Source organism: Pseudonaja textilis, chromosome Z (genome assembly GCF_049901715.1).
Source record: "Pseudonaja textilis isolate UNSWEBS1 chromosome Z, rPseTex1.2, whole genome shotgun sequence".
In the NCBI taxonomy this organism is placed as follows: Eukaryota; Metazoa; Chordata; class Lepidosauria; order Squamata; family Elapidae; genus Pseudonaja; species Pseudonaja textilis.
Window position 1 is genome coordinate 56124094 of NC_142008.1, and position 15631 is coordinate 56139724.

Here is a 15631-nt window from a genome sequence, read left to right on the forward strand (position 1 = left end):
GTAATAGTACTAAAAAAAACGCTGCTGGTCTGTTTTACCAGACTATTATAAGGATTCTCCATTCACTGAAAAGCCTTTTATAAACAGCTTTTTTTGCTAACTCAGATATTTTCTCTCTTTTTAGGCTCCAGAGAACCTTTCTAGCCCAAATGAGAATAGCTTATTTAATACTGAATCTCTTGAAAGCCTAGATGGTTTGCACATGGATCTTGACCAGGCAAAGCTGCAGCAGAAGGAACTACAGGATAGAATCCAGCATCTGGAAGAAGAAAAGCAAGAGCTTCAGGTCACCATTGGCCTTCAGAAGCAGCAAGTGCAAATGGAAAGAGAGAAGAACAGCAATATAGCAGAAGAGAATGACAGGCTAAGAAAAATGCTAAGGGAGTTAGAAAAACAGATTTCCCATTATACTCAGGGCACCATTCAGGAGTTCCAGAAATGTTTAGAGACACTAGAACTGAATGCAACTGAGAAGCAGAAAGAATGCTCTGCAAAGCTTGAGAACCTGGAGTCCTCGAAAAATGCCCCTGATTCCAAAATCTTTCTTTTGAATCAAGAGGTAAAAGCCATGGAAATCAGGTTGGCCAGGAAAGATCTCTTGATTGATGAACTTACTGCTAAACTAAAGTCAGCAGAGAAGAAAACTGAGGAGCTTGCAGCAAAAGCAAATAGTCTTATGGATGAAAAAACTCACCAGGCCATCAGTCAATATGAGTCTGTACTAAAGGTTGAGGGGTTATTTAAAAAGCTTTGTTGGACAGAAGAGGAGAAGGCTGATGCTCAGAAACTGTATAGTGAACTTCTTTCTCATCTTAAAATTATGGAACAGCAACTCTATCTGAAAGAAGAGAAACAGAAAGAATTTGAAATGAAACTGAAAAGCCTTACCATTAGCACTAAGGAAGAATCTGAAAAATTGCTTATTAATCTGGAAGCCATGACTACTGAAATGGCTGAAATTCAGAAAGAGCTAACAGTGAAAGACAAAATGGTAATTGATTTTCAAATCCAGCTGGCAGATATACTGGATTATGTAAAATCATTAGAGCAAAAGCTTCAGGAAGAAAAAAAACAAAAGGCAGAATCTGAGAGGCTACTAAGTCATACAAAAACAACAATGGGACAAGAAATAAAAAATTTAATGGAGCATCTTGAATTGCTGGAAGCGCAGCTGGCAAAACTCAATGACATGGTGAAAAATTTAGAAGAGCAAAAAGGGGAAGTTGTTAAGGAAAGAGACTATCTCAAGACAAGCATATTGGAAATGGAACACCAGATCACGAAACAATGCTCCTCATTCAGAAATTCTTTTGAAGAGAATGAAAATCTCAAATCCCAGAATACAAAACAGCAGCAAACCTATCAGAAGTTGGAGGAAAAGTGCAGAGAGTTAGATATATCTAAATCATTTTTAGAAGGAGAAGTTGCTCGATTAAGAGCCTCTGAGAAACAATTCCAGAGTCAGATAGATAATGCCATGGTATCTGTGGATGAAAAGGAGAAAATACTTCAAGAAAAGAACACACTGTTGGATAAAAATTTGCAAAATGCTACAAGACAGAACCAGCTTTTTGATGAAAAATTGAAGGCTCTGGAAGATGATTACCAAAAATTGAAACAAAATGAAAATAGGATTGCAGAAATCTTAAGTGTAGTCCAAGAAGAGCTCCAGAATGCCAAAGAACATAATGTGCAAATGGAAAAGGATCTGTCTTCTTCAAGGCAGAATGAAGAATCTCTAAAGTTACAAGTCACAGAGAAAATTGAGTTACTAGAAGGCCTAAAGAGCCAATGCAGTCAACTTCAAGAATACGCTGAGGGGTATAGAATTAAAATTGAAAGCCTTGAGAAAAATGGCCATCATCAAGCAAAAATAATTGAATCTCTTACTTCTGAAAAGATTTCTGTAGAGAAAGCCCAAATGGAATTAGTATCTTATGAAAAGAATGAAGCTAAAAATTTGACATTAAGACTGGCTGTTTCTGAGGAACAGCTGAATATCAGTTGGGCAGAGATATCTAGACTCCAGAAAGAAATTAAAGAGTTTCAAGCCAAGCTTCAGCAGGCAGCTGTAGAGAAACAAAAGCTTCAGGGCAAATTGGATGTCACTGAATCTGTTTTAAGTGAGCAAAAATTATTGTCTCAGCAGCTGAAACAGCAAAATGAAATATTGAACAGAAACCATATGCAGCAGCTACTTCAATGTAAAGAAGAAGAGGAAATGGAGAAAAAGGAATGGAAAAAAGTAGCTCAACAGAAAGCTGAACTGGAAAAGAATGTGGTGTGCCTGACAAAGGAATTATCCACAGTAAGGAGTGATTTGGAAGTTGTTAATATGGAAAACATGGAAATCAAAGACCATCTCCAAAGAACCAACATGGACATGGCTGAGCTGGGTATTCAGATTTGCTGTCTGACATCTGAAAAGACAGAAATGGAAGAGAAGCTCTCCCAAGTCACAGAGGAGCTCAGAGCTATCAAAGAAAAATCAATCAACGAACAAGACAGGATGCAAGTTGAGCTGACAAGTTTCAGGAAGGAGAAACAGGAATTACAAGAGAGACTGGAAGATTCAAATAATTGTGCTGCCATTGTACCTGACCTGCAAACTCAGCTGGAATTGACAGAGAAACAAACCAAAAGTTTGCAAGAAACCAGCAAAGAAGAGATAGCTACTATCAAATTTCAACTGAGCACAGAAATTCTAAACTATCAGACAAAATTTAAGGTAAATTTTGGTTCCTTTTTAATTAAATAAGGCTGCAATTTTATGGTTCATTTGAATACAGAGCTGTTCTTACAAGTTTACCAATTCAAACTGCTGATTGATCTGCAGCCTTAGTACCAAAAGGAAAAGTGCCAGTTTCTTCCAGTTAAATGAAAGTTGCAAGCCACTTGACCAAAAGAAAAGATAATTATTCCAGGAGGAAAGTTTTTCACCTTATATCATCTAATCCACTGAATACTGTGAGGAGAATGAATTTAGCCCTTTGATAAAATTCAGTTCCCATCCTCTGCTGTACTCCAACTTGAAAGCATAATAATATTCAACTGTAAATATTTTCAGGGGAAAATAGATCCTGCAATACCTTTCCCAGGAACACCTCAGGAAATAAGTTTGCATACCAGTCCCTGGTATACTTCAGGCTGAAGTATTATGTATATAGAAAGAAAGACTTGGAACTAGAGAGAGAACCTGATTTGGTTTATTATCTCTTGAACCGATAGAACAGGATATACACAAGCTTTTGACCCATGCACACAGCCTTTTACTTAGTCCCTTAAAGTGAAACTTGAGCGAGCCCAGAGATGAAAAAAAATCACTATGGGAGACAGAGGAATTGGTGCTGACATGTGGATTCTGACCCTATGTGAGCCTATGATGGTTGAAATGATAACACTGATTTTTTTTGGCCCTCAGATTTCATTTGCTAATATGACTGCGATTTCCCGGTCTAAATATGGCACTATAGGTGCCATAGTCTTTGTTTTCCAAATGCATTGTTAGTGACCAAGCAGAGTTAATAGAGAATATGGAAGCAAAATCACAAGCATGGTCACAAGATGTTTTGTTTAACCACTAATTCATAAATGAAATAAACCCACCATGGTCACAGGATTTTCAATTTAGTGATTGTGGTACTTAGTGAAGGTCAATTGTGTCATTAACCAATCCCAACTGTGGTAATTAAGCAAGGAATGCCTGTAAATCTCATAGAAGCTTTTGTTTGTTGCACTTGTAATGATGACAGTTTCCCTAATTGGTTCCTGAAATCAACAGAAAACTGCATAATCTTTCGGAAAAAAATCATTTTTATTTGTTCTGTTTTGTACCTTTGCAGGCTCTCAGTGAAGAATGTGATAAATTAAAGGAACAACTTGTAGAACAAAACCAACAAGCAAATGCTGCAGAAGTGGCACTCAAGGAAATGCAGGTTGACACTTTAATTAATTTAATTATTATATTATATTTAATTAATTATATTAATATTTAATATAAATATTAATTGACATTTAATTAAACAAACTCACAGAACTATTTCAACTGAGCTAATTATTGATGTTTTAAGCATGTTGATCATCCAGTAGGAAGACTTCTTACTAGTACTGGTACAATAAAATCTTGATTAAACACCTTCTCTCCCATTAAGCAAACTGAGGATACAAATGGATCCAATTTTTGTCTTGACATCTACCCTCAAGTTATGGATAGTGCATCCAACATAGTCTGGATGAGGCAGTTCAGTTTACATTAATTTTGTATCATTTCTATCATTTATGTTACTACTCAAATGTCATACATTGCATAAATATAATTTACCCTTTAACAGACATCTAGTCTGCCAAATTAGTTTCATTGTGTTCTCTCCCCACTACATTTTTGATTCAGTAGTAAGTGGAAAATATATTCCAGTGTTTAAAGAAATTAAGGAAGCTTAAATTAAGAAGCTTAATCTGAGTGGCAGCTAGAACATGATTATTGTCAAGAAATGTACAAATACTTTATACTACATGCATTTTTATGATTTTCCTAAAGTCTGTAAACTCTTTGAAAGCTACCTCAATCTTGAACATTATTTTAAGAGAACAGACCTGCAAACCCAGTTAATACTCATTAGTATAAACTAATTCAAAATTTTAACTGATTTCCTGTTTTCTGACCATAATGAGACCAAAACTTTGGAAAGCTTGAGAGACAATGATGCAAAATTCTTCAGTGTATAGTTCCATTGTGCCTATGCATGTAGCTTCTAGAATCTGTACACTTCCATGGCTATTTATTAAACTGAGAATGCTTACATCAAGATTGTGACCACCATTTTTAAACAATATAGAAAAAAAGCTTTTTATTTCTTTAACACAGAGAAAACACTAGAGAAAGAAAAACGGGAAAAAAAATTATAACAGCCAACTACTTAATAGCCAGCCATCAACTCCCCAATTTACATCTAAAAAGCTATACACAATAGGCACCATATACTGTAAATACTATACACGAAACATCCCAAACACAGAGAACTTTCCTGAGGATGGACTCCAGCAAACGAGTCTGACAGCTCAGAAGACAAAACCTCTGGCCCGATTGTATCCTGCATAATTTATAGTATTGTAAGTAGATGTAAATAATATGCATAATATGGCACAAAGAAAATTCCTCTAAAATACATGTTAAAACACATGTAAAAATGCCTGTTTCTAAACAGCATTAAGCCTCTTCCATACAGAACAATATTGGTCAGTCTTACTATTACAGTATGTTAATACAGAGCCAATTCATAGGCAGAAAGTAAACAAGTAAAGGTAGTGTTCATTTAGCAATCATCTCAAATTACAACAGATCCTCCAAAAATTACTTATATCTTGGTTTCAAAGTTAGACCTCCGGAGGCATTCACACTTATGACCAAAGGTTGGATTCAAAGTTTTTTACTACTGGTTCTGTGGACGTGGCTTGGCGGGCATGGCAGGGGAAGGATACTGTAAAATCTCCAGTCAGAGGTGGTATTTGCCGGTTCTCTGAACTCAAAATTTCCACTACCGGTTCTCCAGAACTGGTCAGAACCTGCTGAATACTACTTATGACCAACTGCAGATCCACTACAGCATGCCCCTCCCCTCTACTTTCTTCCATCCCACCCACCCCACTGGGACCCACAGGCATTCAGTCTTCCTTTCATATGCTTCTCCCCATCCCCACATCACCAATCATTCATTTCCTTTTGTTATAGATCTCGTTACGAAGCTCTGTGGATTGCATTGGGAAAGAAGAGTTAACTGCTCTATCCCTAGGCCATGTGGCCCAGTCCCAGAAGTAGACATTTTTGGAGTGGTCAAGGGGTGCTGGCTAGCAATGCAGCCTTAGGTTTGCCTATGGATGGAGTAGCTTAGACTTCTTCCCCAATGCGGCACATTTGCAATTGTGCCATTTAACTGATTCTATGGCTTGTGAACAAGAAGCATTGGGGAAGGAGAAGGTTGCACAAAGCCCCTGCTTTCAAGCCACACAGTCAGCTAGGTGAAACTAGGCATGTCTCCTTCACCACACTCAAGCTACACACTTGCATCCACAACTGGCAAGTGCCACTTTAAAACAGCTACAGTTCATTGCACCCATTCTGAAAATGGCAGTCGCTTCCTGGATGCAGCCATGTGATCTATGGATGCCGAGCAAAGGAGAGCAAACTCCGCCATTATTTGGCAGAGTTTGCTTTCTTTCTCCAACAATAGCTGTGTAATTTTCAGATGGACATCTATCATATAGTAAAAGATAAGCGAGGATTGTAACAGTAACCTTTTTTGCTATATCCCATGGCTGTTAAATCTATTGTCTTCTATAGAATGATACATTTGGTATATAATTTGAAATGCCCAACATACACAATGTGACTCTGGGTAACATACAGCATTAATAAAAATTAACCAACTCCTCATACCATAAAATATTAAGCATATGATACAGTATTAAAGATAATATTTATAGCTCAGAGTTGAATTATGGAGTCCTTGATGCTCTCAAAGATTGCTTGTATTTTTGCAGCTATTTCATTACCAAACAAAATCATCAGTTGCTAGAAGAGAATAGGGTTTGCATTCTTTTTATATACAAGGGAATTGCCCTATTTGTTGATGGGAATGGATGTTAGTGATTCCTTAATTAGACTGTTTGCCTGAGTTGGTGGAGTATGGTTTACTTCTTGATAGTTGGTCTTTTTGTTTCTTTTTTACTTTTTGATTGTCTCATTTGAATGCTGTGTACAATCATGTTGTTTATCTCTATGTGCCTGTTGATAGCTGATTTGTCTGAGTGTCAGGCTTCCAGGCTTCTTGGTCTAAGATACTGATAGTTTTCCCTGTGGAAACTTTGCTTTTATCCATGTGTTCTGTTTTGAAATTAAGGAATTTTCATTTGTATTTTCTCACTGCTAGTTCATGGATGTATTCAGCTAATCTTCTACCCGTTTGTCCTACATGTGCTGCAAAAGTGTATGTTGCAGATGACTCTTGTTTTTCTTTACGGGGCTCTTGGATGCTTTGGTTTACTTAGGATGCTTTGGAAGGCATTAGTTGGTTTATGTGGTTATAATAGTCTTGGTGATTTCTGAAATGTTTTTAATGTATGACAGTGTTATCCTTATCCCTTTAACAGCTTTTGTTCATTGAGCTATATTGGGTTGAGTGGTCAGATACTTTTTGATAAAGTGGCATGGCTATCCATTTTGATGGAAAATGTTGCATAGATTATCAACTTAATATGTCATCAAATTGTTCCTCTCTGAACATCTACTTGGACAGTATTTTCTATAATCCCTTAATACCATGATCACATGGAAACAAAATTGTTTGCTTTATAATTATTATTTTTATTCTAAGTAGGAGATTAAATACTGCTCTATTTCAATGCAATTAAAATATCATGCTGCTAGGCTGTGAAAAGAGACCTGTGTGCAAAATTGAACCTTTCCATGGATGAAGTGACTGAGTACAAAGCAACCCAACAAAAAAAAGAAGAAGAAATTGCAGAACTTAAAGAAGATCTTAAAAGGTTAGAACTTAATCGAAATTATTTCAGTCGTGTGTGTGTGTGTGTGTGTGTGTGTAGGATTTTATAAATATTTGATCATATAGGGAATCCTTGATTTATGACAGTTCATTTACTGATTGTTCAAAATTACAACACACTGAAAAAAGTGACATGACCATTTTTCACAGTTACAACCTTTGTAATATCCCCATGATCATGTGATGGAAATTCAGATGCTTGGCAAAGGGTTCATACTCATGACCATTGCTGGGGCCCAAGGCCATGTGATCACCTTTTGCAAACTTTTGACAAGCAAAATCAATGGGGAAGCCAGATTCACATAACAGCTGGGTTACTAACCTATCAACTGCTTCTATTGTTTTCATTGCTCCTTTATGATAAGCAGTGGTGCCAATGATTGCCAAGTGACTGGAAGAAATTATTTTGCTCTTCTTCACTGTCCCATCATTTGCATTAAGGAAGACAATAATATTGAAGATACTCTCCTCTTGGTCTTTGCACTTCCGGACATCCATATTTTGTGTTTGTCAGCAGATCTGATTTATTTGCAGCTGTGATACATTTCAAATCATACTTTGTGAATTGCTTATGCTAAATTTATTGTGAAAAGTATATGGGCAGCTGTTTTTGCTTGATGGAAATAACTTTTAACTCCTTGAATCAACACAACTTTTCTTTCACAATAGAGGATCAGCTACTGTTGCATTTTGCAGAGAAGCTATTGCTTCATCGTTTTTAGAAAAGATAACCAGATAATTTTGCCTCTAGAATTTAAAAGCAATTCCTCTCCATTCAGTAATGGAAGAATTATCAATCAGTGCACATAACATGAACTGAAAATGTGAAAGGAAGGCAAAACACTGATTGATTGAATGTTGATCTTGCATTCTCCCATTAATTGCAGGAGGCAGCCTCTTAGTTCATAATATTCTCAACATTTCAAGAGTCAGATGTAATAAAAACCACTGAGGGCCCATAATGTGTTTCCCTTGATTGTACTGTACAATTGTACAGGTTGTACAATTGTACAACATATAACCATGGTTGAGTCTGAAATTTATCTTGCTAAGCAAGGGAACAGGACACTTAACAGGTGTTCAATGAGTTTTACTCTATTGTATTACCTTTCTTGCCCCAGTTGCTAAGTGAATCACTGCAGTTGTTAAAGTAATAATATGGTTATAAAGTGAATCTGACTTCTCCAAGCATCCGAATTTTGATGATGCAATGGTTGTAAGTGTAAAAAAGGTTCATAAATCACTTTTTTCAGTGCTGTTGTAGCTTTGGGCAGTCACTAAATGAATAGTTGTAAGTTGAAGACTACATATATTAATTATTTTTATGTTTGCAAATATTTACTCTTCTCTTTCTTCAGAAGTTTCTAATAGATATTTATTAGAATGCACATAAATAAAATTAACATGAAATTATAAAAAGAAACACAAAAATAACCTCACCATAAGAAAAAAATTAAAAATGAACCAATAACACCATTTATGTGTGAATACAATGTATTCATACAATACATTTCTAGATTAGATAAATAGTTTATCAAAACTTATAGGCTATACATGACTATCAGAAGAATTATATTAAGACTCGGTTTTGGTGAGATGGGCAGCTTTATAAATATGGTTCTGAATAAAATAAATAAGCATGCAAGCAAGCCAAGACACAGTGGCAGAAATGAATTTCTGTTTAACAGGATAAGAAGGGAGACAAAATCAGGGCTAACAAACTTAAGTATGCTTTCAAGTGATACTTTGTGCTCTCCCCAACTTAAAATCAATCTTTGCATTATCGTGTACAGAAGAGTTGTCTTGTTACAGCCGTTACATCTTTTGTGCAGAACAAAAGAGAATTTTCTGAAGCCTTAGAGCTGTGCCTGAAAATCTCTTGTTCTTCTTAAGGATAAGAGATTTTCAAATATTGTTTACCAACTACAAATTCATTTCAGATATGTTGGAAATCAACTCTGAGAATTTCCTTCTAATATTTCCTAAAAAACTTTGTAAGTGGTAATTCAATGCACATAATCTCCAAGTTATGACAGTTCACTTAGCAACCATTTGAAGCTATGACCTAGCCCTTCTAAGTACTTACTACCCAGTCCTGAAGTTACAAATGTTGCACCACCACAACCATCATTCACACGAACAATGGCAGAAGTGCTGCAATATTCACCCTGCCTATTCCCCCTCCCCCGGCCAGGTCTTCATAGGGACTGTGCCTATGGAGACTCAATTACTTTATGAAGATCTCCTCTCTGCTATGGTTTCTTTGCCTGCTTCCTTACTTCAGGCCTTTGGTGCATTTTCAAAGAACAGAGGCCTAACGTACTCATTTTACTGATCTCTCATGATCTTGCACTACTTTAGGCCTATGTTCTCTGTGAATTGAGGCCTGGATAAGTGTCATGCCCCTGGTCTCCACTGACTCCGAGGAAGAGGAGGAACAGCCAACAGGGAGTGGGAGTGTGGCTCCAGAGGTGGTAGAGGACGCTGGGGAAAGGCAGAGGCCAGCTGAGCAGTCAGAGGAGGATCCAGGCCCATCCCCTATCCATCCTAGGTCACACAGGGAGGAGAGGATCAGGGAAAAGTGAGGTCTACTCAAGAGAAGATTACCATGATCCTCTTCGTGGCTTGCAGCTGGGAGCTATGTATATATTTTTGTAACTACGCAGTTAGAATTGCTGGAGTCAAAGTTTAGTGTTTACTTTGAAAGGTTTATCTTTGCTGGCATTCTTCCCATGGACTCTCCTCAGTTATTTTCCTGGAGTTTATGATTAGTTATCTTGGCTTGCTTTGGAATTCTCATCAATGCAGTTTGTTTTGGTTTTCTTTTTGCCTCATTATTTACTTTTGTGACTTTAAACTGTGCCTAATAAAACAGTGAAGTTAAGTTGAAGGCCTTTAATGTATGTTTTGGGCTTTGGGTTATTTTGAGAGACCACAGGTCATCACAATGAGATTTGCAGCAAAAGGCTTTGCAAACAGAGGAAAGGCTTCGGTCCTTCAGGCTTTCCCTCTATTTGCTTTTTCCTTGCTGAAGCCTATAGGGAGATTGTGTCCCTGTAGGCTTCGGTACCCTGTGCCTTTGTTAATACAAGCCGAGTTTGTGAGGAGTGGGCAATGTCCCTCTGAAGCTCCATTCATACTGGCAATGACTTTTTGCAAAGGACTGCTGAAACCTACAAGGAAACAATCTCGCTGCTGGATTTGGCAACCCTTTTACTGCAAGAGCGAGCTTGAGAGGGATTGGCGTGTCTCTCCCAAACTCCATTCGTGCTGGCAAAAGCTTTTTACAACAGCTTGCTGAAGTGTTTGGAAGCTAATGGCACACTTTTAGGCAACAGATTTCATTGGCTTCCAAACCCTTTGTGGGCTGAGATTGGAAACTTCTGAGTGTTGTGGTCTCATGCAGCAGAGAGGCTGGAGACGAGACAGCTTGCTAGATCTTTGCAAGGTAAGTGACCTGGTGTGGCAGGACGGTGGGGAGCAATTGTGGGGAGCATGAGGTATTTCAGTGGGTCAAGGATACCTTGGGTGGTCTTAAGCAGGTGGCCCGTTGCATCACTAGGCCCCACCATGGCCTTTCCTACCCTGAGATATCTCATGTGCAGTTAACGACCCATGCATTTGATTAGTGAATGAGTAAGTGAAAGCAGGGAGTGATTGTGATCAATTTACTCCTACGAATCCTCAGGTTACGAATATAATTGGCAGGTTCCTTTACAAATGTAACTTGAGGACTTGTATAGTTGCGACAGCCAGGATAGGTTAAATTGCTCTTAAGTGGGTGTGGTTAACTATGTTCTTCAGATTGGAATCTATTATTAATTACAAATATTCAATTTTGATCTGCATTCTGATCTCTATGAGCGTTCTAAATATATGTAAAGTATAAGGATGGTTGCTGTTTCACAATATCTGATTTTTTAAAAAAAAATCTATGTTGACAGTTCGATAACTTTTTTTTTGAAAGAGTCTTATCTGTACTTGAACATAAAGAAGTGATAGAATCATTATCATATTAAGTACTTTGTGAAGATTAATAGTATTATTTCTGTTAATTGTAATCTGGATAATAATAAAAGCTGTTAAAGAAAACAGAATATGTTTTTGAATAGAGCCCAGGCCGAAGTCAGCAGAACAAATGAACAAATTCAAGACTACTGTGGTAAATTCAACAACATGAAATCAGAACGAGACAACAATGAGGCCAAGTTACTGGTTGAACTGGATGATCTAACTAGAACAAAGCAGTTCCTGGAAGAAAAGTTAATTGAACTTCTCAGGTTGGTAGATTTATTTTTGGGTATCCTCACTATCAAGTAGAAAATCTATTTTTTTTTCACTTCTAAATTTTATTGCTACAGAATTTAAAGAATTCTGTATTAAAAAATTCATGGTTGGCAGTGCCACACAAAGTTATCTTAAAATCTACAATCTTCAATTTAATATATTCTAAATATATTGTATTCTTCTCTGCAGCACTAATTATGCTTTTTTCCGTTTGGAATTCTAGAAGAAACAGTATTTCTTCCTCCTTTATCCAGGAAGTATGTTATCATTCAGGAATGGAGTTTGCTTCCAGTCCTTAGAATAGAATGAGCTGACAGGGATAAAAAAATCAAAAATAATTTTTTAAAAGTTTCTTTCAACAAATTAATAACAAGAAAAAAGTTAGGAAACAGTAGGTCACCTAAGGAAAGAAGATGGCAAGAAAGTAACATGCAGAAGGGAGAAAATAGACCTGTTTAATTTGTTCTTTGCATCAATTTTCACACAAAAAGAAATTATAGCCCAACATACCAAAAAACCTACTGTAAAAGACAAACTAGAAATAAAAATTAAAATAAGCAAGAAAATGTTAGAATACCTATGACCTTGGCAAATATAAATCACCAGAACCTGACAGATTACATCCCAGAGTTCTGAAGGAGCTGGCAGATGTTATCTCAGAACCATTGTACCATATCTTCCAAAAATCCTGGAGCATCAAGAAAGTACCTGAGGATTGTAAAGGGCTGATGTTGTTCCCAACTTTAAGAAGGTGAGAGGGAAAGACCCAGGAAACTACAGATCAATCAGCCTAACATCAATACCTGGGAAGATACTAGAAAAGATAATAAAAAACATCTGCAAACAACTAGAAGCAAATAAAGTTATAACTATCATTTTCTCGAAAATAAGACCTATCCCAAAAATAAGACCTAGCATGTTTTACATCTGTGCCTAATATCAGCCCTACTCCAAAATAAGCCCTACTTAAGAGCCTGTGCACCCGCCCGCCCATTTCATTTGGTTGCTTGCAGTGCTGCAGGCTGGGGATAGAGCTGCTGCACATACCCTGTACTGATTTACCTCAGGATCCTTGCAGCCAGGACATCCACATCTTAACACCTGCTTTGCGGCAGCAGCACCAGCACCAGCAGGCATATACAGCAGGAGCCCAAGGGCCACTGGCCCACTTTTTCTGCTTGCAGCTACAACAAAGCAAGAGGCCAAGTGGTATATTGCTGCCATGGTTGCGAGGTGAGGCAGTTATTGTGGTGTGCATGGCCTGGCTGTGGGGACCCTGAGGTAAGCTGGTGGGGGACACGTGGGAGCTCCACCCCCACCTCATGGCAATGCCATTGGGGCACTACACAGCTTTCTGCATTACCACAAGCAAGCAGAAGAAAGGAGCATCCTGTACATGAAAAAAAGGCACTCCCCCAAAATAAGCCTGATTGCATGATTTGAGGCCCCAAAGAAAATAAGACGTGGTCTTATTTTCAGAGAAACACAGTAGTAGCTAGCACGGGTTTGTAAAAACAGATCATGCCAAACCAATCTTATTTCATTCTTTGATAAAGTCACTAAATTAGTAGTAGCCACTTCCAGCACTTGTGCCAAAGGTTCACTATCACAGGCATAGGGAATCCATTTCTTTTATCCAGCCCATCATTTTTATATATGATACCAATAACATTTCCATTTTATTGTTATATTGATAAGGCAATACATATTTAAACCTTTGCACTGACTACAAAGTCTGATTGCATCACATGTTCAACACAGGAAAAGATTGTGGTGGGGGCAGATAACATTTCAGCCCAGATACACTTGCTCACTTGTTCTTTAATGATGAAAAGAAGTTAATACTGATGAGAAAAAATTAATTGTTTAATCTGCAAATATAGTCTGTTTTAAATCTAAAATGGAAGAATTTATTTGCAGACTCAGGAATATTCAGTATCTTTTTCTTATGCATGTGTAATTGTTTGGAAGCAATATAACCTCTATCTGGCCGTGGCATCACACTCTGCACTGTTAACTAATTTTTTTCATTGTATGTTTGACTATTTGTTAAATCCTGTGGTTTGTGGATGATAGCTTGACATTTAAAGTTGCAGAGAAAAAAGTGCTTCTTCTCTAATAATGTTTATTTAACATTAGACCCAAATGCTTTCTGTCTATATGCTTGTAACAAATTACCTTCCTTGGGTGTTCGGTAGCCTTTTTATCTGGTTTGTTTTTGTAAATTTATTCTTCCTTAGGCTATGTTCTTCTATGTGAAATTCTGCAAAAAAATATTTGCCCTTTCAATAATTTTGAATATTTGCCATTTATTATTATTGGAGCCTAATGTATAGCCTATTGATATGTAAAAGGAATCTGAATGAACAAATCACCACAAAATGGTGCTGATTGTATTCAGTTTGAAAGCAGAGTCATCCAGTGTGCAATGCATCATTGGGAAAAAGTACCCCCTTAGATTTCATAGCTGATTGTACCATTTTTAATTGCAATAACTGCAGCCAAAACTTTTTGGATTGTAACAGATGATCAGTTTATGGCATTATGTAAGAAATTTGGCTAAACAAACCAGAAGGGTTCTGTTATTGGTTTAACATAATATGTTCATGTGAGAACTTTGGGTCATTATACTCCTAAGATATAAATTGGCTAATGATTGAAACATGTTGAAAGATGCTCAAAATGTGGGTCCTAGTTCACACATAATGCTTATCACAGAATCATAGTTTATTATCTGTTTCTGCTAAAGGAAGAAACAAGGAAGAATTAATGAGAAATGGATACCATTGAGTTTCCTTGTTCTCTAATGAACCAGAATTCTGTTTTTGTTTATTGATATGAATATGTGTGTGTGTGTACACTTTATGTTTACATTTCTTATGTGCTAAAAAGTAAAGTCTCCCTCAATTCAAGCTGGACTTTTGGTGAGTTCATGGATTGCCCATAAAGTTTGCTTTGGTGGCGATATGGAAATAGTTTTCCCCTTTTCCCCCCAGGCTAGGCAATTACCTTCATATTTCCTGGTAGTCCCATTGAAGAATTAACCAGATGCAAACTTGCATATGTTTTTAAAACCAGCCATGATCAACACTATATAGCTACTTTCTAAAACTTAAATTTCCTACTATAGGAAATTTTAAAAAAATCAAAGTAGCCTCTCAGGACACCAAGCAACTTCAGATTTATCAGACAATTCTTAATAAAGTGAATTTCTCCTATAGGGAACCAGATTTAAGATTTTAAAACACAAATTATCAAATGACAAATTATTTTTCATACATGCTTTTGAAAGGGACAAGGATGCTCTTTGGCAGAAATCAGATGCTCTGGAATTCCAGCAGAAACTCACAGCAGAACAAAGATGGGTTGGTGATGCCGAAATCACCAGTTGCTTGGAATGTCAAAAAGAATTTGGCTGGATGAATCACCGACATCATTGCAGGTCAGTATTTGAGGTGATGAGCAGTGATGATTAGCCTGATGTTTAATAATCAGCACAATTTATTTTTATGTTGTGTATTATGCACAAATTTGGGTTTGTCCCCAGTTCCATCCAAAATACTATTCAAATAGTAACACTATCCAAAAGATATTTAGTTAATTGTCATGTTACATACAAATGATAGGGGCTTCAATTATGCCATAATAACTGTAGTACTTTTTTATCACTTCACTTAATCTGTATTCAATCAGTGTCATTGAATACAGAGTCCATTGAAGGACTCTATATTCTCTGTGGATTAATCTTAGGGTAAAATAGTAATTTGTCCAAAGTGCTGAGTTAC

At 36.9% G+C, this 15631-nt stretch overlaps 1 protein-coding gene across 15 annotated transcripts in view; it reads left to right on the forward strand.

Annotated features, from left to right (window-relative positions):
• Positions 1 to 15631, forward strand: part of FYCO1 (FYVE and coiled-coil domain autophagy adaptor 1) — a 290511-nt gene that overhangs the window by 229907 nt on the left and 44973 nt on the right. For all 15 annotated transcript variants that reach the window (XM_087916728.1, XM_087916729.1, XM_087916734.1 and 12 more), the window contains 5 exons: positions 125 to 2728; positions 3843 to 3935; positions 7424 to 7542; positions 11672 to 11839; positions 15139 to 15288. In XM_087916728.1, the coding sequence (XP_087772854.1) occupies positions 125 to 2728; positions 3843 to 3935; positions 7424 to 7542; positions 11672 to 11839; positions 15139 to 15288 (3134 nt within the window). The remainder of the gene's footprint in view (positions 1 to 124; positions 2729 to 3842; positions 3936 to 7423; positions 7543 to 11671; positions 11840 to 15138; positions 15289 to 15631) is intronic.